Source organism: Phalangium opilio, unplaced genomic scaffold (assembly GCF_054372755.1).
Source record: "Phalangium opilio isolate 3A_F unplaced genomic scaffold, DU_Popi_V2 ptg000105l_1, whole genome shotgun sequence".
Lineage (NCBI taxonomy): Eukaryota > Metazoa > Arthropoda > Arachnida > Opiliones > Phalangiidae > Phalangium > Phalangium opilio.
Window position 1 is genome coordinate 7,852,789 of NW_028324207.1, and position 23,794 is coordinate 7,876,582.

The 23,794-nt window shown below is 38.9% G+C and overlaps 3 protein-coding genes across 7 annotated transcripts; 2 read left to right on the forward strand and 1 right to left on the reverse strand.

The window, feature by feature from the left end:
- The first annotated feature begins 870 nt into the window (after nt 1–870).
- Nthl1 (Nth-like DNA glycosylase 1) lies at nt 871–5,428 on the forward strand. Its single transcript, XM_089851493.1, has 4 exons — nt 871–1,066; nt 1,359–1,529; nt 3,605–3,876; nt 4,531–5,428. Exons 1-4 carry the CDS (start codon nt 926–928, stop codon nt 4,673–4,675), a joined length of 729 nt encoding a protein of 242 aa, XP_089707619.1. The 5' UTR covers nt 871–925; the 3' UTR covers nt 4,676–5,428.
- LOC149629099 (double-stranded RNA-binding protein Staufen homolog 2-like) lies at nt 4,990–20,822 on the reverse strand. 5 transcript variants are annotated; one of them, XM_089851487.1, is made up of 9 exons: nt 20,657–20,822; nt 20,193–20,285; nt 18,504–18,904; nt 16,795–17,685; nt 15,359–15,722; nt 13,655–13,747; nt 11,638–11,879; nt 11,370–11,566; nt 4,990–8,719 (listed from the first exon to the last, which is right to left on the reverse strand). In XM_089851487.1, exons 2-9 carry the CDS (start codon nt 20,266–20,268, stop codon nt 8,608–8,610), a joined length of 2,376 nt encoding a protein of 791 aa, XP_089707613.1. In that variant the 5' UTR covers nt 20,269–20,285; nt 20,657–20,822; the 3' UTR covers nt 4,990–8,607. The 5 variants fall into 5 exon arrangements, with proteins under 5 accessions (XP_089707613.1, XP_089707616.1, XP_089707615.1 ...); XM_089851490.1 differs by having other exon boundaries at nt 18,504–18,915; XM_089851489.1 differs by having other exon boundaries at nt 18,510–18,904; nt 20,657–20,821.
- Nucleotides 20,823–21,296: 474 nt separating this feature from the next.
- On the forward strand, nt 21,297–23,576 carry LOC149629100 (intracellular coagulation inhibitor 2-like). Its single transcript, XM_089851492.1, has 2 exons — nt 21,297–21,773; nt 21,852–23,576. The coding sequence occupies exon 2, from the start codon at nt 21,880–21,882 to the stop codon at nt 23,119–23,121; it is 1,242 nt and encodes a 413-aa protein (XP_089707618.1). The 5' UTR covers nt 21,297–21,773; nt 21,852–21,879; the 3' UTR covers nt 23,122–23,576.
- Nucleotides 23,577–23,794: the final 218 nt, after the last annotated feature.

Here is a 23,794-nt window from a genome sequence, read left to right on the forward strand (position 1 = left end):
GCCAAGAAAAAGGGGAAAGATCAGTCTGCCCAGGAGATGGCGGCTAAGGCAGTGAACCACGCCCTGACCCAAAAAAATTTCCGATTTGCGAAAAAAAATTATTGCCGCGCCAAATTGAAAAAACCAAAAAAAAAAAAAAAATTCCTTTTTAAAATAAAATATTTCAATTGTGAAGGTTTTATTAGTATTGTGGAGCCTGTGGTAATTAGTTTGTTCGCCATATTATTAATTAATTTTCATATGTTCTTTGTGAGCCTATGGGTCGGTAATTGGTCAGTCTTATGGGTCGGTAATTGGTCAGTCTTATGGGTCGGTAATTGGTCAGTCTTATGGGTCGGTAATTGGTCAGTCTTATGGGTCGGTAATTGGTCAGTCTTATGGGTCGGTAATTGGTCATTCTAATGGGTCGGTAATTGGTCAGTCTTATGGGTCGGTAATTGGTCAGTCTTATGGGTCGGTAATTGGTCAGTCTTATGGGTCGGTAATTGGTCATTCTAATGGGTCGGTAATTGGTAAATCTTATCGGTCGGTAATTGGTCAATCTTATCGGTCGGTAATTGGTCAATCTTATCGGTCGGTAATTGGTCAATCTTATCGGTCGGTAATTGGTCAATCTTATCGGTCGGTAATTGGTCAATCTTATCGGTCGGTAATTGGTCAATCTTATCGGTCGGTAATTGGTCAATCTTATCGGTCGGTAATTGGTCAATCTTATCGGTCAGTAATTGGTATATCCTATCGGAAATGTGACGAAAACACTATTGGTTTCCTATTGGTTCCCAATTGGTTTCTGAACTGCGTTTTCCCAATTGGTTTCCAATCATTTTTTCCACTAGGGATCCCTTCTGCTTCTGGGTGTTATTTCAAGTGACTGATAGTGAATTTAAATAGAAATTCGCGAGTAGTTTATCACCAATTTTGTAAAATGGCAAGTTCAAATGTATCATGGGAACCGCGAAACTGGAAAGTTGTTTATAACAACATTCGGGAAATGCGCCGAATTCAAAACGCGCCAGTTGATACAATGGGGGCGGAAAAAATAGCAGACGAATCAAGCCCACCAAAGGTCATTAACAAATGCAGGGCCGGAAATAAGCGTAGGACAGTGGGCATTATCCCATAAAATAGTAAAATGTACCATAATTTTTCTAAAAACTAAGGGGGTCCCTGGATAGTTTGACCAATAAAGTATCTGAACTTTTGACATTCCACTATAATTTTTATAATTAATTGGAGCGTCACTGGACACATGCCCTATAGGAATTTTTACTTATTTCTGGCCCTGTTAACAATTAACATTTCGATTGAAACCCCGCTCACATTATTACAACAATTAACACCTTGTCTGTATTGTGTAGGTTTTCAGGTATCAAGTATTAGTGTCACTAATGTTGTCAAGTCAAACAAAAGACGAAATCACATACTCTGCAATGCAGAGGTTAAAGGAACATGGGTTAACACCAAAACACATAATAGAAACAGATGACGACATCTTGGGAAAATTAATTTATCCAGTGGGATTTTGGAGGGTATTGGCTTTTTTTTTTCAAATTAAAGGGACCAGTCTGAGAAATAACTGGACAAATGACCACTTTAAAAATTAGCTGGACCAGTTTAAAAACTAAATGCTCGGGGGGGGGGGGTTTACTGACCTTTAAAACGTTTCAAGGTTACTCATTTTAAGTGGCCAGTTTTTTTAAATTAAAGTGCTTGGGCTCTACTGGCCACATGTCCACTTAAAAAAATCCTTATTTCTCTGCCTGAAAGGGACTAGCAGCCTTGAACATGATCGCTTCTTAAAGCAAGTCTCGCTTGTGGTGTAGTTTAAACAATTGTCACTAGATGCCCCCATACTTGAGGGGTGGAGTTAAGCTTGATAAAGGATAGGTTAAGCAAGCTCCGCCCTCGTAGACGAGTGCTGATTGGTTCATACCTTTGGCTAAAGTAAAATTGGTGGCAACATGTTAGGGGCGCCACTGAAGTCTTAATTCACTGGGTGGGAGTGGTGTCACTCTATTTTCCTGCTTTACAAAATAAAACTTTGAACACTTAAAAAACAAACTTACTCAGAACTACCTCAAAAAATAAAATTTAGAAGACAGAGCAACCTAAAAAAACATACTCAGAACCACCTCAAAAAGAAAACCTCAAGAAAATAATTCAAAAACCACTGAAAATCACCTCAAAGTAATTCAGAACAACTCAGAACACATAAAAACCACTATAAAAGTCAGAACACATAAAAACAACTCAATAAAAACTCAGAACACACGAAAACAACTCAATAAAGACTCAGAACGCAAGAAACATCTACAAAAAACTCAGAAAACAGAAAACCACTAAAAAGCTCAGAACACATAAAAACAACTCAATAAAAACTCAGGACACATGAAAAACAACTAAAAAAACTCAGAACACATAAAATCCACTAAAAAAAGTCAAAAACACATAAAATCCACTAAAAAAAGTCAGAACACTAAAAAAACTCAGAACACATAAAAAACAACTCAAAAAACTGAGAACCCAAGAAACAACTAAAAACAAAAACTCAGAAAACCACAAAAAAAACTTAGAACACATAACAATTAAAAGAACTAAAAAAAATTAGAACACATAACAAAGAACTAAAAAAAATACAGAACACATAAAAAACAACTAAAAAAGGAAAACACTCAGAATCACATCAAAAAAGGAGAAAAATAGCACCTCAAAAAAAAAACAAACTCAAAGAAAATTAAAAACAACAACTTGTAGCCACCTCAAAATAATTAGACCCACCTCAAAAATATTACCAAAATAAAAGTGTTGCTCAGTTCATTATGTTCAAGACTTATAGCCCTTGGTAGGGACCAGCAACTAAGCCAGAAAGGAAAAACTCATTAACTAGATCGCGGGAAGGTTTTTAATTTTTAATCAGTCTGGTGTGGTTAAAGGGATAATAAAATAGCCAGACAACAATCTTATGCACCTTTCAAAGACTAACGAACTTCAGTGCTGAATCCTCTGCCTCTTAATTCACTTTCAGTGGTGGCAAAAACGGATTTATGCACTAAGAACGTCGGATCGTAGCTTTAGCCTCTAGTACCATCCTCGCATACTTTATTGAGAAACTTTGTCTGCTTATATTTTGACTCCACCCACAAATTCTGTATATAGCGAGTTCTAGAGATCGAAAATGTCATTCTTATCTCTATTTTCGTGGTTAAATATTTTTTTCGAAATAGGGACTTGGCAATTCGGGCTTAACTCCGCCCCCAAGCGCCATTATGGTATGTTTTTTAACAGAATGAAAGCTATATAAGCCCCTCCTCCTGGTATGTTTTTTAGCACTAGTGGAAGGTAGACTGACGTTGCATGACGTAGTACTGCCAAGTCCCTATTGCTATATACAGAATTTGTGGGTGGAGTCAAAATATAAGCAGACGAAGTTTCTCAATAAAGTATGCGAGGATGGATAGTGAATTTGCTACGTTCAACGTTCTTCTTGCATAAATCCGTTTTTGGTGGTGGTAATTTCCCAAAACAAAGCGAATTTTGTTGCTGGTCCCTTTAACTGAGTGTATTAATTACTAATAATGACTAAACGATACTTTGAACATTGCAGAGGAAAATAAACTATTTAAAAAGGTCATCGCAGATCTTAGTGGACAATTACGATGAAGATATACCGGCAACAGTTGAAGATCTTTGTAAATTGCCGGGAGTCGGACCAAAAATGGCTTATTTGGTTATGAACATTGCTTGGAAGGAAGCGGCCGGAATCGGGGTGGACACTCACGTTCACAGAATTAGTAATAGATTACAATGGGTGGGGGAAGACCATGCTACAAAAAACCCCGAGGAAACCAGAAAGGCCCTGGAATCATGGATGCCACAGTAATTTCAATTTAGTTTTTATAACTGGTTCATTTTAAAGATGGGCCTGTTATTGCCAGTAATTTACAGTCTACAGTATTTTACCATGGTAATTTACCAAAACTTGAATTTTACCATGGTAATTTATCAAAACCTGAATTTTACCATGGTAATTTACCAAAACTATTATTTTACCATGTTAATTTACCAAAACTATTATTTTACCATGTTAATTTACCAAAACCTGAATTTTACCATGGTAATTTACCAAAACCTGAATTTTACCATGTTAATTTACCAAAACCTGAATTTTACCATGGTAATTTACCAAAACTATAATTTTACCATGGTAATTTACCAAAACCTGAATTTTACCATGTTAATTTACCAAAACCTTAAGTTTACCATGGTAATTTACCAAAACCTGAATTTTACCATGGTAATTTACCAAAACCTGAATTTTACCAGGGTAATTTACCAAAACCTGAATTTTACCATGTTAATTTACCAAAACCTGAATTTTACCATGGTAATTTACCAATAGTATAATTTTACCATGGTAATTTACCAAAACTATAATTTTACCATGGTAATTTACCAAAAGTATAATTTTACAATGGTAATTTACCAAAATTATAATTTTACCATGGTAACTCAAACTTGCATTTTTTTTAGAGAACTATGGAAAGAAACCAATCACCTTCTAGTCGGATTTGGGCAAACGATATGTTTGCCAACAAAACCAAAATGTGACGAGTGTCTGAATAAAAACATTTGCCCATTTGCCAGTAAAACAACAAAAAACTCCAAGAAGAAATAACACTTACCAAGTTACCAGTATTATTAAACTTTTTTTCTTACCATTATGTATTGAACTTTACTGCTTTTTCTCTATTGTAATTATTATTACGTAAACTTGAAATTAAACTATTTTTTAAAACTTTTTGAATTCATTTCGGAATCTTGATCACGAGTAGCTAGCAGACGACACCATACCATGTCGCCCTCTGTCCGCTACAAGTTTAAACGAAGTGTACTTTTGTGTTTATATCTATATACTTTTGCTAATCATAAAGCTATCACAAGCACACGTCACGTCACCACACAAACCAGATAAATAAATGGACACGCTAATTACTTTTTATACACTTGTGTGAGCACTTTATTAGCATATTCTACATTTAAACTACTCACAATAGTGGATGATTGATTAGACATGAAGACAACAAGTGCGGATTTTTTTTTATACCTTTTTTTTTTTTGCTACGGCAAATGACAAAATTCAGATGCAAAAATACATTCACATCAAATATCTCAAAAACTACACTTAATAACCTTTTTTTTTTTTTGGAAGGGGCGTATAAGTTTTTGCGTTTTAATTTAATTATTTTAACCTCAACATTAATTTAATTAAACTTGCGGGTAGTTGCTTATTTTTAAACAACGTATACCGTACTACTTTGGGGGTTTAGCGAGAAACGTTTCGTGTTTTGTTAAGGGATTGCAACAAAAAAAAAATTATAAGTTAGCGAGCGATACAATGTTTTTAAATTATTTCTGATTCAAGCTAAAACCGGCATTTATACTTTCTTTTGTTCGTTGAGGGGTTTTTAAAGGAACTTTTTTATCGATAAAGGAAGGGACTATATTTCATGAAAAACGTCATCACGGTACTGTTTGTTGACGAGACATATCATAGCGCCATTGTTTCTTAAATCCGAGAAAATATCAATACAATATGACACAAGATGGCGCCACTTTCCTTATAATGTTCTTAAGATAAACTTGAATAAAAACCTCTTCTCACTGTTTAAACGTTTGTTCTGTTTATCGCCACAAGATGGCGCCACCATCTTTCAGAGTTTCTTAAATTAAACGTGAAAAAAAACGTCATCACTTTGTTTAAGTGTTAGTCCTTGTTGTTGCCACAAGATGGCGCCACTATCCTCTAAAGCTTCTTAAAAAAAAACTTCAATAAAAGACTAATCACATTGTTTAAGTGTTAGTTCTGTTTGTCGCCACAAGACGGCGCCACTACCTTTCAGAGTTTCTTAAAGTAAACTGGGAAAATAACCTTATCACGATGATTAAGTTTTAGTTCTGATTCTTGCCACAAGATGGCGCCACTAACTCTTAAAGGTTATTAAAATAAACGTGAAAAAAAACTTCATCGCAATACTAAACTGTTTTAGTTCTGTTTGGTGCCACAAGATGGCGCCACTGCCTTTTTAAAGTTTAATTGAAACGTTAATTAGCAAACCACATCCTAATATTCAACGTTTAGTCCTGTTTCTTACCACAAGATGGCGCCACTAAATTTTAAAGGTTATTAAAATAAACGTGAAAAAAAAAACCTAATCGCAATACTGAACTGTTTTAGTTCTGTTTGTTGCCACAAGATGGCGCCACTGTCTTTTTAAAGTTTAATTGAAACGTTAATTAGCAAACCGCGTCGTAATATTCAACCTTTCTAGTTCAACTGGCCCTTGTTCGACTGGCAATTAGTTAAGCAAACACCGTGATAACGTTCTACATGAAAAAGTACCCTTCTATCGGACAAATTGGGCTGCGTTTACACCTTACGTGGAACTTTTCTTAACTAACTAAAACTAAAAAAAAAAAAAAGGGAAATTTAATTCTTCCCTACATTAACAGCTTCCGTAAATAAATTAAAATCATTCAAATATTTGATTTGATCAAATTAAAATTGTTAATTTTTAGATAATTCATTGAAATAAAACTAGCAGACGACGCTAATCATACAGTTAAATTTATATTAATAAGGTCCCAAATTCACTGTCCCTTTAGTCCCTAAATTCGTTTGAAATTGCCGATTTTCATTGAAATAAAATAATTACACGAAACTTCCTACAATTAAATTTAGTATAAATAAAGAAGGTCCCTTCAGTCCCTAATATTTCCTTAATTATTCCGTAATTAAGTTAATTAACTATCTAACTAATAAGGTACATAGAGGTGGGTGGGGGGGGGCAAGGAAATTTAATTAACTATTAATTAAACTTATTCATCTATTAATGTTTAAAAGCCACACCGATGACACAATTGCATTTAACTCTGTTATATATTACTTGTTTTTTTTTTACGAGCCTGTTTTTAAGCATTTCTAATTTATTTTAAGCAGCGCATTGCATTGCGCATTTATCTGCGCATCAGGGGTGTGTAAAAGGGGCTGTGGGGGAAGGTAAGGTAATACCGATTATGTTAATTTTTACCTCATTACACATTCAATAATTATACAAACATTTTTTTCTATATAAGGTTCAAAACCTGAATTAATAATAATAATAATTAATAATAATAATAATGAAAGTAAAATATTTTCAGTTTTTAAAACGTTATAAAGAAAAAAAGTTAAAAATAATTTTAATTTTTTTTTTAATTTTAAATAATTAATTTGCGCGTTTTTTTAATTATTATTTATAATTACCGCGTTCGGTAATTAATAATTTAATTTAAGTAATTAACGGAACGGAACTTTTCTTAATTAATTTTGTAAAGGAAAAAAGCGCGGAAAAAATGTTCCTAAGTAAAAAAGCGCGGAAAAAATGTTCCTAAGGAAAAAAGCGCGGAAAAAATGTTCCTAAGTAAAAACGGTGTGTAAATTGATCCTACCAAGGAAATTTATCGATTTAATAATGCAGATATATTTTTATCAATCTTAATTTTTTCCCATTTATTTCATTTAATTATTTCTTGTATTGTTGTTTAATTTGTTTGTTTGTTTGTTTATTTATTTTTGCGCGGCATTGTTGTCTTCATATGTGATCATATAATGTCTCCCTCGACACAGCGCTGCGTGACCCTCCTTTGACACTTTTCCCGTTTATTTATTTTTGTGTTTTACGTGAATACATTAATTTTACATCGATTTAAATTGATAAAATAATTAAATATTCAATCATGAAACAATCGCTGTTGAAATTTGATTAAATAATTAATTTTAATTAAAGTTACCATGATTGTGAATAAATTCAAATTTTAAAATTTAACATGGCTAGGAGAAATTTTACAAATTATGCAAGGAGTCAGGGCCATTTGGAGGACAAAAGAGCAGACTATTTTGTCCTCCAAGTAGCCCGGACTCATTGTGTAAAAGGTATGAACAAAAGAACAAAAATCGGTAAGTATCGGTAAGCTTATGAAACTGTTTCAACTTTCAGTAAAACTTTGATAAAAGTATTCTTTAATTTATAACATCGATATCTGTAAGTTTACCGACATCGATACCTGCAAGTTTACCGACATCGATATCTGTAAGTTTACCGACTTCGATACGATATCTCTAAGTTTACCAAGATCGATATTTGTAAATTTACCAACATCGATATTTGTAAATTTACCAACATCAATATTTGTAAATTTACCAACATCGATACCTGTAAATTTACCGACATCGATATCAGTAAATGTGCCAACATTGATATCTGTAAGTTTACCAACATCAACACCTGTAAGTTTACCGATATCGACAAGAAAAATGTCAAATTTGTCAATAGATTCAGAATTTCTCCCGGTTATTTTATCAATTTAAATCGCTAAAAAACTAATTACTTAATCAATATACGCGGTACTTAACTAAACAATTTTACACTTAATTAGCTTCCCATACATTAATTACCATTGTTTAAATTAGTGCCAATTTGTTTCTACTAACATTGTTCTATCTTTATGTCTAGGGGGGGGGGTTAGGTATCGAGAGGGGGTTTGGGGGAGATGTATCGAGGGGGATATTTAGTGACCATCCTTGGAAGTAACTGGAACAGGAGCCCCCGTTTTCAGGTTACCACCAAGGTCAGCGTTAGTCGCAGAGTTAGCCAGCTTGGGCCCGCTCGTCATGTGTAATCTACAAAGACATTTAACATACCCATGAATTAAAATTGTAGAGCCCCTTATTCCCGATGCCTGCGCCAAGGCTTAGCCGCCATTTAAAATTAATTTTGAACCACCTTATTCCCGATGCATTCGCCAAGGCTTAGCCGCCATTTAAAATTAATTTTGAACCACCTTATTCCTGATGCCTGCGCCAAGGCTTATCCGCCATTTAAAATTAATTTTGAACCACCTTATTTCCGATGCCTGCGCCAAGGCTTACCCGCCATTTAAAATTAATTTTGAACCACCTTATTCCCGATGCCTGCGCCAAGGCTTATCCGCCATTTAAAATTAATTTTGAACCACCTTATTCCCGATGCATTCGCCAAGGCTTAGCCGTCATTTAAAATTAATTTTGAACCACCTTATTCCCGATGCCTGCGCCAAGGCTTACCCGCCATTTAAAATTAATTTTGAACCACCTTATTCCCGATGCCTGCGCCAAGGCTTAGCCGCCATTTAAAATTAATTTTGAACCACCTTATTCCCAATGCCTGCGCCAAGGCTTATCCGCCATTTAAAATTAATATTGAACCACCTTATTCCCGATGCCTGCGCCAAGGCTTAGCCGCCATTTAAAATTAATTTTGAACCACCTTATTCCCAATGCCTGCGCCAAGGCTTATCCGCCATTTAAAATTAATTTTGAACCACCTTATTCCCGATGCATTCGCCAAGGCTTAGCCGTCATTTAAAATTAATTTTGAACCACCTTATTCCCGATGCCTGCGCCAAGGCTTACCCGCCATTTAAAATTAATTTTGAACCACCTTATTCCCGATGCCTGCGCCAAGGCTTATCCGCCATTTAAAATTAATTTTGCACCACCTTATTCCCGATGCCTGCGCCAAGGCTTAGCCGCCATTTAAAATTAATTTTGAACCACCTTATTCCCGATGCCTGCGCCAAGGCTTAGCCGCCATTTAAAATTAATTTTGAACCACCTTATTCCCGATGCCTGCGCCAAGGCTTATCCGCCATTTAAAATTAATTTTGAACCACCTTATTCCCGATGCCTGCGCCAAGGCTTAGCCGCCATTTAAAATTAATTTTGAACCACCTTATTCCCAATGCCTGCGCCAAGGCTTATCCGCCATTTAAAATTAATATTGAACCACCTTATTCCCGATGCCTGTGCCAAGGCTTATCCGCCATTTAAAATTTATTTTGAACCACCTTATTCCTGATGCTTGCGCCAAGGCTTATCCGCCATTTAAAATTAATTTTGAACCACGTTTTTCCTGATGCCTGCGCCAAGGCTTAGCCGCCATTTAAAATTAATTTTGCACCACCTTATTCCCGATGCCTGCGCCAAGGCTTAGCCGCCATTTAAAATTAATTTTGAACCAGCGTGAGAAATAAGGCGGTGGCACAATTTTTGGAACTTAATTGGCGTTTTGCAGTACAAATTAGTAACCCGAGTCCAGACATTAACTCAACTATTTTAATCATCCACTTCTTTAGCTTAGCAGACGACGTGCCCTGACTATTTTTTCCACTTTTAAGCAGACAAAGCTTCATTTTGATCCTGATTTGTCGGTTAAAATCGGAATCGCGCGATAAGCCTTGGAGCACGCATCGGGAATAAGGTGTATTACAAAATAGTGTATTATCGCTAAGTATTATCTGAAAACTTATAATTAAATTAGGTTTTGTTATAGCTTTTGTACAACAAAAACGTTTTGTTGAGTTGTATCGGTAAGGCTGGGCAATAATGGTTCCAAATTCTCAAATCCCATGTTAGTGCATGCACTAACATAGGATTTGAGAATTCATAAACTAATATGTGATTTGAAGATTCACATAAGCTTGAAGGCTCACATAAGATTGAAAGTTCAGATAAGCTTGAAGGTTCACATAAGATTGAAGAATCACACAAGCAGCAAGCTTGAAAGTTCAGATAAGCTTGAAAGTTCAAATAAGCTTGAAAGTTCAAATAAGCTTGAAAGTTCAAATAAGCTTGAAAGTTCAAATAAGCTTGAAAGTTCAAATAAGCTTGAAAGTTCAAATAAGCTTTCTTGAAAGTTCAGATAAGCTTGAAAGTTCAGATAAGCTTAAAAGCTCAAATAAGCTTAAAAGCTCAAATAAGCTTAAAAGCTCAAATAAACTTTTCTTGAAAGTTCAGATAAGCTTGAAAGTTCAGATAAGCTTAAAAGCTCAAATAAGCTTAAAAGCTCAAATAAGCTTTTCTTGAAAGTTCAGATAAGCTTGAAAGTTCAAATAAGCTTTTCTTGAAAGTTCAAATAAGCTTGAAAATTCAGGTAAGCTTGAAAGTTCAAATAAGCTTGAAAGTTCAAATAAGCTTGAAAGTTCAAATAAGCTTGAAAGTTCAAATAAGCTTTTCTTGAAAGTTCAAATAAGCTTGAAAATTCAGGTAAGCTTGAAAGTTCAAATAAGATAGATGGTTCATGCACTAACATGTGATTTAACATTTTCACGACCCCTGCCTCCCCTTAGCATGTAAAATTAGTATCCTGCACTGAAATTCCCTCCCTCGTCTACACGTTACGTAATTTGTGAACAGGCCCTAACAATAACGCAAGCTTTGTCACAATCAAACTAAAATTCAAGGCAACAAACAGGCTAATCCGTAGTAGGACATGATTTGAATGACTACGTACCCATTGGAGAGGCCCCCGCTAGCTAGTTCTTTCTTCTCAGTGTCCGTTACAGAGTCGAGTCCTAATTCAACCAGGGCCCGAAGAGCGGTTAAAGCAGCCTGGTCGTGAGACGCTTCGATAGTGGGTCCTGCCCCGTGACTCACTTGGGGAGGATTAGTTGAAAGAGAAACCAATGACAGATAATCCATTTTATTCCCCTGCGAACGAAAGATAAAACGAATTAACGCCGAGCCGGAAACTCAAGATTGACCAGACGAGAAGATTAAACCTTTGGAAAATCCGTAAAGTGAACGTGAAATCCTAAGATATCAGCCAAGTACAAGAGTTGTTGTTTGGGCCTGACAGTCGTTTGCGGAGTTGTCGTAGGTTTATGTCCCGATCTTCGAATGGCTTCAGCCGTTGGAGATACTCCATTGTCCAATAGTTCCTTAGCTATCGCCGATGTAGTTTGCATCATCTTATTGACGATATCCTGACTTTGTACTGGCCCTCCCGGAGCTCGGTTAAGTCCTGAAATCACGCGTCATTGCCTTAATTAAGCGGGTACTTAAAAATCCTAATATCCAAGGCCCTCAAAGACTAAATTTAGAATTTTATATAAATATCTGGGGAAAAATATTCTCCTTGCACATGCATGTTAATACAAGGGTTTTCTTTTATACTGGATTGCAGATATAATCATACTAGCTGTTATTCCCTTGGCGTCGCTCGCGTGTAATAAGAGCTTCCATCAAAATGATATAAAATGAATGGGTAGATTTTACTAATCACTAATATTTTTGTAGCATCCTAGGAGCGACGGCACTCGGCGTTGCCCGTCAGCCCGTCAGGACATTTTTAATTACTTTTCACGCGGACATTATTCCATAAAGAAGGAATTTTAACTTGCCCGTCAGCCCGTCTCGACATTTTTTATTACTTTTCACGCGGAAATTGTACCCTAGGAGCGAAGGCACTCGGCCTTGCCTGTCTCGACATTTTTATTACTTTTCACGCGGAAATTGTACCCTAGGAGCGAAGGCACTCGGCGTTGCCCGTCAGCCCTTCGGGATGCATTTTTTATTACTTCTCACGCGGACATTATTCCATAAAGAAGGAATTTTAAATTTCTGGCCGCCATTTAAAAAGATGGCAACAAATCGAACCCGAAAGACCATTAGCCCGTCTATAGGTTAAAGGAGACCAGTGTACTAAATATCTGCGATATCAGTTGAAACGTGCGGACTTCGTTGCACAGAGACAGGGTTCGTACAACTTTTGGAAAACAAATTTCCCTGAGATTTCCAGGTTTTTTCCCTTATACTTCCCTGAGTTTTCCAGGTTTTTCCCGTATATGGAGTATTCTATGGAGCAAATGTTAACGAAGGAGGCGAAGGGGGGTAGGGGCAAATAGGACTATATCATACTCAAAGGACATCCCCGTATCACTAATAGAACCAGAGTTATGAGCTTCCGAAGTATAGTGTAATGTTAATCCTATGGAGGGAATGTTCACGAACATTTTGCTCAATTACTCGGCCCCTGTTTGTCGTAGCCCTAAGATTTTAGTATGGTTGGATGGGGGACAAATTGGACTATAACATACTCAAAGGGCATCCCTGTATCTCTAAAATAATCAGAGTTATGAGCCTCCAAAGTATAGTGTAATGTTAATCCTATGGAGGGAATGTTCACGAACATTTTGCTTAATTACTCGGCCCCTGTTTGACGCAAATTTCCCTGATTTCCCTGAATTTTATTAAAAATTCTAAACTTCCCCGAGTTTTCCCTGAGGTTTTTGTCAACTATTTATTTCCCTGATTTTTCCAGGTTTTCCCGGTTTTCCAGGTTTGTATGAACCCTGAGAGAGATTTTTTTAACATTTCTGGGCGCCATTTTTTAAGATGGCGGCGGATTGGGGGAAATCTTTCTTAGTACGCGCCTACTACTTATTAAGAGTAAGTTCCTGCAAATTTTCAGCCTTCTAGGGCAAGCGGTTTGGGCTGGGCGTTGATTGTCAGTCAGTCAGTCAGTCAGTCAGGACTTTGATTTATATAGATATAGATTGCATGTGATCAGAGCTAACTACGCGTAATCGTCGCCGCTAAGTGTCGTGATCATAGTTCACTTGACCACGTTCAAACAATATTAAACATTACTCAACACTTACATGGATAGAACAAAAGAAATCCCTGACCATTTCCCCCCCATTTTGCAAATCCCCAACTAATCCAGGGTTCATTGAGACCCCGACTAAAGTTTTCCCCATTTACCCTTTGTACATTATGAAAAAGCAGTTTGCGTACCTTGGCCACCCGTTAAACTTGTGTCAGGCATTAACAGGAGTCCAGGAACTAGTTGTCTACCAAGCTTGCCTTCATTTTCGTTCTTCTCAGATACTAATTAACCAATTTTTAATAATCATGAGACTGTCACTGTCACCAGCGGAATTCTTTAACTATTGAAGCGAGTGATAACTAATAAGTGTTTCAATCTAATACCGAAGCGAATATTTCGATAAGCCCATTTTCACTATTCGAAGCGAATATCGAGCTGACTGTTTCGGTTAAAGTTCGAATGCCATAAATTTAGGGCCTTGGCATTGCAGCTCTCTCTACAAATTATAATCGAAGTTTTATTTGTCTCCTATCAAAACCTAACAGCAGCAGCAGCGAGTGCCTAGGAAAGTTTTAATAAATACTCGGCCACCAATGAGGAGAGGTACTTTGAGATATAGGAGCTCCTAAATGATTTTTCTCCTAGCCTGGTATTAACTATTCTTGAATACTAGGCTTAACTATTCTTGAATACTAGGCTTAACTATTCGCGAATACTAGGCTTAACTATTCGCGAATACTGGGCTTAACTGTTCGCGAATACTAGGCTTAACTATTCGCGAATACTGGGCTTAACTGTTCGCGAATACTGGGCTTAACTGTTCGCGAATACTGGGCTTAACTGTTCGCGAATACTGGGCTTAACTGTTCGCGAATACTGGGCTTAACTGTTCGCTAATAGTAGGCTTAACTATTCGCTAATAGTAGGCTTAACTGTTCGCTAATAGTAGGCTTAACTGTTCGCTAATAGTAGGCTTAACTGTTCGCTAATAGTAGGCTTAACTGTTCGCTAATAGTAGGCTTAACTGTTCGCTAATAGTAGGCTTAACTGTTCGCTAATAGTAGGCTTAACTGTTCGCTAATAGTAGGCTTAACTGTTCGCTAATAGTAGGCTTAACTATTCGCGAGTATTAGGCTTAACTATTCGCGAATACTAGGCTTAACTATTCGCGAATACAAGGTTTAACTATTCGCGAATACTATGCTTAACTATTCGCGAATACTATGCTTAACTATTCGCTAATAGTAGTCTAAACTATTCCCGAATACTACGCTTAACTATTCGCCAATACTAGGCTTAACTATTCGCCAATACTAGGCTTAACTATTCGCGAGTATTAGGCTTAACTGTTCGCTAACAGTAGTCGTAACTATTCGCGAATAGTAGTCGTAACTGTTCGCTAACAGTAGTCGTAACTATTCGCGAATAGTAGTCGTAACTATTCGCGAATAGTAATAATAATAAATGCTTTTATTGGATCAATCAATTAAGGCATTGCCTTGTAGTCGTAACTATTCGCGATTAATCGGCTAGTAAAAAAATTACCAAGGCCTAACAATTCGCGATTAATCGGTTAGTAAAAAATTACCAAGGCCTAACAATTCGGTATTCGATTTGGAATAAACTATTCGATTCGGTACTTGATAAAGAAAATTTTTTGTATTCGGTAGGCCTAACCGGTTTGATACCCAAAAAGTGGTACTCTCACACCTCTAGTTAGTGTCAACCTTGGGCATTCTAAGAGACCGCGAGACCTAAATAGGCGAATAGTCAGAGGTGTCATCAAAAGCGGGGAATATCTCGTGATTCCGTAAGCCTAACCCTTTAAAGATACCTCGCTTCAAAAGTTATAAAATTTGCCCCACTATCAGTAAAAGAAAAGCTCTGTTCACCATCATGGTCTAAGAATGTAACTTTTCTGGGTTTATCATTTTCGGGTGGTCGATAAGGGGCTTCGTCGCTTCCGGCAGCCTTGATGGTTTTGGCATTGGATGTCGGAGGTGGTGGTCTGGAATAGCCCATGAGTTGCAGCATGGCTTCGGCGGCGTTTCTTTTGGCTGTCTTTTTATTGGGTCCAGCGCCGGAAGTCATTAATTCGCCCAAGGTACATTGCATGACAAACTCTCTCTGACGCGGTTCCCCTCGTTCGGCGATGACGCTATAAACGGGTTCCCGTTCCTTCTTGGCTTGCTGAATTTGAATTAATCGACTAATGGGATTGATACCCTGTCCGTACTGCGGATCCGCTTTCTGCTCCTAAGGAAAACTCCCGAAATATAGCGCGGAAAATTGAAGGGGAGCCATAGCCCACTCGATCATGCGCTATAGAATCCCCGTTACAAACGCGACCGGAGGGAAATTCAAAGGAGATGAATAGTTAACGTTAGGTTCTAAGGGAAGTGGTACGTTTTTGGCAATATCCTTTGTCCTATTGACCTAATTTTAACGAGAGGTGTGTTTTGAAGTATTCTATTATACTAAAAAGGATTCAAACTTTTATTAAGGCAGGGTTCTACAACTTTTGGGAAAAACATTTCCCTGAGATTTCCAGGTTTTTCCCCATATACTTCCCTGAGTTTCCCAGGTTTTTCCCGTATATGGAGTATCCTATGGAGCAAATGTTAACGAAGGAGGGGGGGGGGGGGCAAATAGGACTATAACATACTCAAAGGACATCCTCGTATCTCTAATATAACCAGTGTTATGAGCCTCCAAAGTTGGGTGTAATGCTATTCCTATGGAGGGTATGTTTTGGAACATTTTGCGTAATTACTCGGCCCCTGTTTGTCGTAGCCGTAAGTGTTTAGTATGGTTGGATGGGGGACAAATAGGACTATAACATACTCAAAGGGCATCCCTGTATCTCTAATAGAACCAGAGTTATGAGCCTCCAAAGTATGGTGTAATGTTAATCCTATGGAGGGTATGTTTTTGAACATTTTGCTTAATTACTCGGCCCCTGTTTGTCGTAGCCGTAAGTTGTTAGCATGGTTGGATGGGGGATAAATAGATCTATAACATACTCAAAGGACATCCCCGTATCTCTATTAGAACCAGAGTTATGAGCCTCCAAAGTATGGTGCAATGTTAAATCTATGGAGGGTATGTTCACGAACATTTTGCTCAATTACTCGACCCCTGTTTGAGGCAAATTAAAAATCTAAATTTCCCTGAGGTTTTTGTCAATTATTTATTTCCCTGATTTTTCTCTGAGGTTTTCCAGATTTGTATGAACCCTGTTATCGCGTAGGCAACGGTATTATCCCCATAATTCTATGGCGCGCATGATCGAGTGGGCTGTGGTGGTGGATGGAGCGATGCAACGCACCTTAATGAGATTCCGGCTCTTCTTTTTGATGATGGGTTTCTTTTTCACTTTGGGAGTCGCGGGTGGAATGACGGGCAACTTTTTCAATTCTTCGTACATCTTTTCGGCGGCTCGCTTCTTCGAGACTTTTTTCCCATTTCCCTCTCCTTCGGTAACTAAATCACCGACGGTGCATCGAGTGACAAAGTTGCGCATGTGCGGGGGCCCGCTTTCTTGAATAACCTCAAAATTAACCGAAAGCGCGTGCTTTAAAGCTATTTCGTGTACCAAACTAATGGGAGATTTTAAATCCGATTCTTCCCCGTCTTCGCTATCTTCTCTTTTAATAGCCGCGGCTGTGCTCAGGTTTTTCTCCTCTTTCAGCGAGGAGGAGGAGGAGGAGGAGCGTTGCTCGGCGCTCCTCTTTTGATCGGGGAGCGGAATCTCCCTCAAGATTCGCAGCGCCTCTTCGGCGGCCGCGTGTCTGGCCGCTTGGGGAGTTCGGCCTTCCCCGAAGAATTGTCTGTTGCCGACTTTGAGCGCCACGCAATAAACGGGTGGAATCTTGGGGTAATGATAGCGCTGGTTGTACATACCGCGGAAATTAAAATTAGGAATATAAGGAGGTCGCGGAGCGTCGATAGTCTGATAGACGGCCAATTCGCCTCGTTTCATAGCAAGAGCGTTCAATTCAACCGTTGGAGTTATCGGGCCCAATGTCTTGTGGCTTACTTTAGGGGCCGGGTGTTTTAACTTGGTTTGCTGAAGAGCGATGGCGGCCGCTTTGTGCTGCGCTTTTTTAATACTGGGCCCCGAAGCCGTGAACTCTTCATTGTCCAAATTCAGTACGACCGTGAAAGTCTTCTTGTGGGCCGGCCCGGATTCGTCCACCAGGCGGTACTGATGTTGGACCTTGAATCAAAGGCGCGTTAACAAAACAACCCGCCACAAACACACACGCAAATCAGAGTCCTGCAAGGGCCGGGCTTAAGCCTTGGCCAAGCCGAGTAGGGCTTTTCAAATTTTTGGGAAAATAAGGAGCAGGGCCTGGTCGGGCTTTTCACATTTTGGAAAAAAAGGAGCAGGGCCTGGACGGGCTTTTCAAATTTTGGAAAATAAGGGGTGGGGCAGGGTCGGGCTTTACAAATTTTGGAAAAAAAGGAGCAGGGCCAGGCCGGGCTTTTCAAATTTTGGAAAATAAGGGGCTTGGTCGGGATTTTCAAATTTTGGAAAATAATGGGCCGGCCAGGTAGGGCTTTTCAAATTTTTGGAAAATAAGGGGCAGGGCCGGGTCGGGCTTTCTAAACTTTGGAAAATAAGGGGCAGGGCCGGGTCGGGCTTTCTAAATTTTGGAAAATAAGGGGCAGGGCCGGGTCGGGCTTTCTAAATTTTGGAAAATAAGGGGCAGGGACGGGTCGAGCTTTTCAAATTTTGGAAAATAAGGGGCAGGGCCGGGTCGGGCTTTCCAAATTTTGGAAAATAAGGGGCAGGGCCGGGTTGGGCTTTCCAAATTTTGGAAAATAAGGGGCAGGGCCGGGTCGGGCTTTTCAAATTTTGGAAAATAAGGAGCAGGGTCGGGCTTTTCAAATTTTGGAAAATAAGGAGGTCGGGTCGGGCTTCTCAAATTTTGGAAAATAAGGGCCCGGGCCTGGATCGGGCCTGAAAAACTCGGGCCGTGCAGGTCTCTGACGCAAAATACTACACCTACTACAACGACATCCAATTCTTACATGTACCTGATTGTATCTCGCGAGTTCGTTAATTAAACACATAGGAGTCTTCTCTTTTGTGTTTGCCATGGTTACGGAAGGCTGGTTGTCTTCGCCACTTCCAGCAGAGGGGGCTTCGCTGCTGGCGGTGGTCAAGGTAGTAGAAGTACAAGTTACACCCATCAGCGATGAAGAAATATTTGGGCTGTTTTGCCCTCCAGAACCGCCGCTTCCTCCTGGATTGGTGGCGCTTCCCACCCCCAAAAGGGTGGAGCCACCACTCGCCGCCGCCGAGTTCTGAATGGCATTGTCGCCCATAGGACCGATTGAAGGAGGAATTTGAGAAGAGGAAGATGATGATACCAGGTTGTTCGTTCCAGAGTTGTTAGACATTGAAATGCTTCCAAGAATAGCGTTGTTACCTAACAAACACCTGCTACTTTATTTAATTGCAAATACTTCAAGAGACTAGATTGCTAAATATTGCTCGATCCCTATTTGCTTATTTCGACAGAGTGCCAAGAGCGTTAAATGCATTATTAAGCTTAGTATTTTTTGCTACCAAAATGTCTTTATAGATTTAAGGTGGAATTCATCAACGTCGGACACAACGCAATTTAGTACCAGCAAAGGCAGGGCGTCGTGCGCAAAAGGCGGAAGTTTGCGCACGACGCCCTGCCTTTGCCTGTACTAAACTGCGTTGCGTAATAAACTCTGCGTTTATCAGCTAGGGTTCGGACGAAATTTTTATATTTAATTTCCCTGACTTTTCCAGCTTATCCCTGATCAAATTTTGCCAATATCCCTGACCATTTTAACAGCGTTCATACAACTTTTGGAAACCCAATTTCCCTGAGATTTCTAGATTTTTCCCCATATACTTCCCTGATGTTAACGAACTATTACATACTCAAAGGACATCCCCGTATCTCTAATATAACCAGAGTTATGAGCCTCCAAAGTATAGTATAATGTTAATCCTATGGAGGGAATGTTCACGAACATTTTGCTTAAATACTCGGCCCCTGTTTGACGCAAATTTCCCTATTTCCCTGATTTTCCCAAGTTTGTATGAACCCTGTTTAAGGTGTTAAGTTGTTAACCAGAGCCCACTTCATAATTACACCTGTTATATATTTTTAATTGCTTGAAGCATAATTCGATAGACCAAATCAAATCCCTGACTTTTTAGGGAAAATGTTTAAACCCCTGAATTATCCCTTACTTTTCCCCATATTTTACAAATCCCTGACTAACCCAGATTCCTTACAAACTGTGTCTATACAGAAAATACACGAACTTTTCCAGAGCACCCCAGTTCGCTAACTGATCAGATTTCAAGATTTTCAAAGATCTTATCACTTTAATCTCAAATTACAAGATTTCTTTATGATATAAGATTCAAAGAGATTTTACGGAAGAATTACACCATTTCTATCAAATTTGAAACTTTCTTTACAGGATTTCACTAGCGTTAACGGAATCACACTTCAGGTTGAAGTTTTGAAACGTAAATTGGACTATCGAGCTGTGTACTCTACCAATTAACACTCTGAGAACAATTTAATTTACTTATAAAAATCTGGTAACGTAACCCAGTTGAAATTGATTAACGCACTCAAATTTCACACGCTGTGTGCTGTTATTACTAACAAGACCAGTCTACAATGCTTCCCTACATTAACCCACCCCCTGAATAAAGAATCAAACCTGATTTATTGGTATTTAATCCCTGAGTCTGTACAGGAGACATCAAAGTAGTTGATGACATTGGAGAGTGATTCATTTTATTGTGACCCAGACCTTTGGAAAACCAAATCCCTCAATTACACTTCATTCAAGACACAATTAGGGCTAACAGGCACATTGTGTATGTGTTTTAAGGTTTTAGAAACTCTGAGTCTGAATATAAGCCTTGCACACATAGCCTACGCCCTACTTATAGATAGTGTACAAGTCAATATTAATTAATTATTTAACTAAATTAAGCAATTCCCTTTTGATCTTCACTACCTGCACCCCAATGACTAGCCTGGATTAATACCGGAGGGCATTTTATGATATGCACTCGGTGTCAGTAGCTCAGTACTGCCACCTAATCCAACACGTAAGCCTTGGTCACTACTTCATTTTGTTTGTTTCTTTATTATTACTACGAAACTACGAGTACTTACGGTAAAAACAGTAATTTATTAATCAATTTTTGTTTAATTAGACAGACCAACAGAACTATGGCAAACAGGAAAGAAAATTTCCGTTCTGTGAAACTTATTAATTTTACGTTCTACATAAATATTCTTTTCCGTGGATCAGCGAGAAGAGACAATTCTGTTACCAAATTATTCCACTAGAGGCCCTACAAAACAGGGGCTAGTTCAGTTTAGTTCAGAGTCTCGTTATTGTTATATCAGGGTGGGAAATAGGGAATGTTTTAAACTGGACACTGGGCCAGCAACCCCCCTAAATAAATAAACTGGTCCATGTCCATTGACCAGGGCACGTTGTCTTCTAAGCTGAATAAGTGGATAATTAAAATCTTCGTTCCAGACTCTGACAGGGCCGGATTAAGCAATTTTGCACCCGGGGGCGAGATAATATGCGCAAAAAAGAACCGCAAATGTTGCTAAGGGGGAATAGTTTAAAGGGGTTGGCCGGAGCTGATGGGGTGAAGCATATTGCTTACCCGCCCACCGCGACGGGGGTGCTATTCTTTATGGCCAAAGAGCTGGGTGTTTTCCCCCTGAACTTAGGGCGGTCTCCCCCCCAACAGCGCCGGTGAGCCCCTTTAACTCACAGGGCCCCCAAAAAGCCTTGCGCCAATTAATCCGGCCCTGGACTCTGGTTACTAATTTTTACTTCAAAACGCCAAGTTTCAAAAATTCAAGAATCAAGAAAATGTTTGAAAAGTCCTTTAAATTTCTTAGAGGTTCCATGGACCATTGATCCCCTCCGATTTCAAGCTGGCCATTTGTCCTATGCCACCACCATATTTCCCTAGCTGTGTTACGCCGTTCCAACTTCCAACTCCGAGAATCCGTTCCATTCATGGTCAACATCGATCGAAGCATATCCCATTCAATCTTTTGCAGTGGGTTATGGTCATACTGCCTATAGAATTCTAAATTCTGAAATTTATAATAACTAAGGGTAGACAAAATTGATTGATGAAGGGTTAAAAATAGAGACGAGACAGGAAAGCCATTTGGAACGTTCCCAACCTGTGCCCAAGAAATTTATCTGATATCATACATATGTTTCGCTCCCACCTTATCAAATGGAATATTTAAAATTGTTCGTGTCACTCAGACTGAGATAAGCCTGTCGGCTATAAATATTAAAGGTGACTCTTGATGTTCACCATTACACTAGGATTCCAAGTTCTCTCTGAAACACCACGATGATCTTCAAATTTGCCATAGCTCTGACTCTCTTAGCATCATGCTATTTGAGCGTGGATGGCCGATCTCAAAACTTTACATTGGACCAGTCAGTTCAAGGATTAGCCAAGTCCAACCAAGAGTTTGCCATTAATCTGTACAAGCAACTCGTCAAACCCAGAGAAAACTTGGTCGTTTCTGGTTTCAGCGTTTCAACTATTCTTGCCATGCTTCTTCAAGGAACTAGAGGAAACTCTGCCCAAGAACTTCAGACAGCCCTCCAGTACGGTCAACTGCGCTCTGAGACGTTGGAAGACGGCTTCAGGAAAGTCTTAGGAGCCATAAAAGGTGACGGTAACTACTCTCTCAGCACCGCAAATTCCATTTGGATCAGAGAAAACTTCCAAGTCCTCAGTCAATTCCAAAACAAAGTACGCGACGTGTTTCTCGCCGACGCCAAGGTTCTGAAAACCGCAACGGCCAAGGACGAAATCAACAAGTACGTTGCCAACAAAACTGAAAACTTGATCAAGGAATTGTTGAAAGAAAACCCCAATGAGGATACCGCTGCCATTTTGCTGAATGCCATATTTTTCAAGGGAACCTGGAAGATTCAATTTGAAAACAGGACTATCGAAGGGGGTTTCCTGAACAACGACGACTTAGTTCCAGCCGACAAACGAACCCCCACCACCAGGATGATGCAAATCGAGAGAGACGTCTTCCGTTTCGTTGACTCTCAAGAGCTGAAGGCTGAGATTGTCGAGCTTCCATACAAAGGTGACGAGGCCAGCATGCTAGTCCTTTTGCCTAGTCAAGGAACCACTTTGGCTGACTTGGAAGAAACTTTGACCGCCGATGGACTTCGACAAGCCATCAAGCAAATGAAACCCACCAACGTCTCCCTCGTTATGCCCAAGTTTAAGATCGAGAGCGATTTAGACTTGGTTGAGCCCTTAGTCCGTCTTGGAGTCAAGGAAGTCTTCACCGACAGGGCTGATATTTCCGGAATAGCCCAAAATCTCAAGGTTACCGATGTCTTCCAAAAAGCAGTCATCGAAGTCACCCAACAGGGAAGCAAGGCGGCCGCCGCGTCTGCCGTCGTAATTATAAGTCGAAGTGGTCGTCCGCGTCGTCCCGGAGTTCGACTGATGAGAATCACTCATCCTTTCTTGTTCGTTATTCAACATAAGCCAACGAACAGTGTATTGTTCATGGGTCGTTACTCGCAATCTGCTCCATTTAATAAAGATGAAGAGTAAGAAGAAGTTGTTTGTAAGGAGAACAAATAAAGTACTTGTCATATTTAAAATAAAATCAAGGCTAAGCTATTTACAATTTAAGTATAACATGAGTTATTCCTGTATTTTTTCAGAAAGTTCTTTGCTCATAATTAGTTTCTTTAGGCACAGTAAGTATTTATGTTCAACTTTCCATCGAACTGCATGGTTTATTTCTTGGGCCTAATTACCCAGATACCCGAAAAAAATATCGGGTACTCGCCCCGATACCCGAGAAGCAAATGTTTGATTACCCGAACCCTATTCGATATCCAATAATTACTAACCGCACACGCCTATTGTAGCATCATTGGAAGGTTCGAAAAGTGCTTTGGTTGAGTTCCCAAAGGTTAAGTAATAGCACCGAATGCATGCACAGACTTGTAAATTTTAGCTTTAAGGTTAAACGCAATAGCTTTAATGAAATTGAAAGTTCTAAAAAAGGTTAGTTTCTAAAAAAACTAGTTCATACAAATAAATTCGTAAATCTGCACAAAGACTATTTAGCCTCATAGACAGGAAACACGACACGGTTTCCAGTTTATTAAAACACCCACACACCACAGGCTAGCTAGCTAAGATAGTTAAATTTAGAAAGAATATTTGAAGCTTCTTATTATTATATCCGAAGGAAATGAGAATACAGTGGCTATTA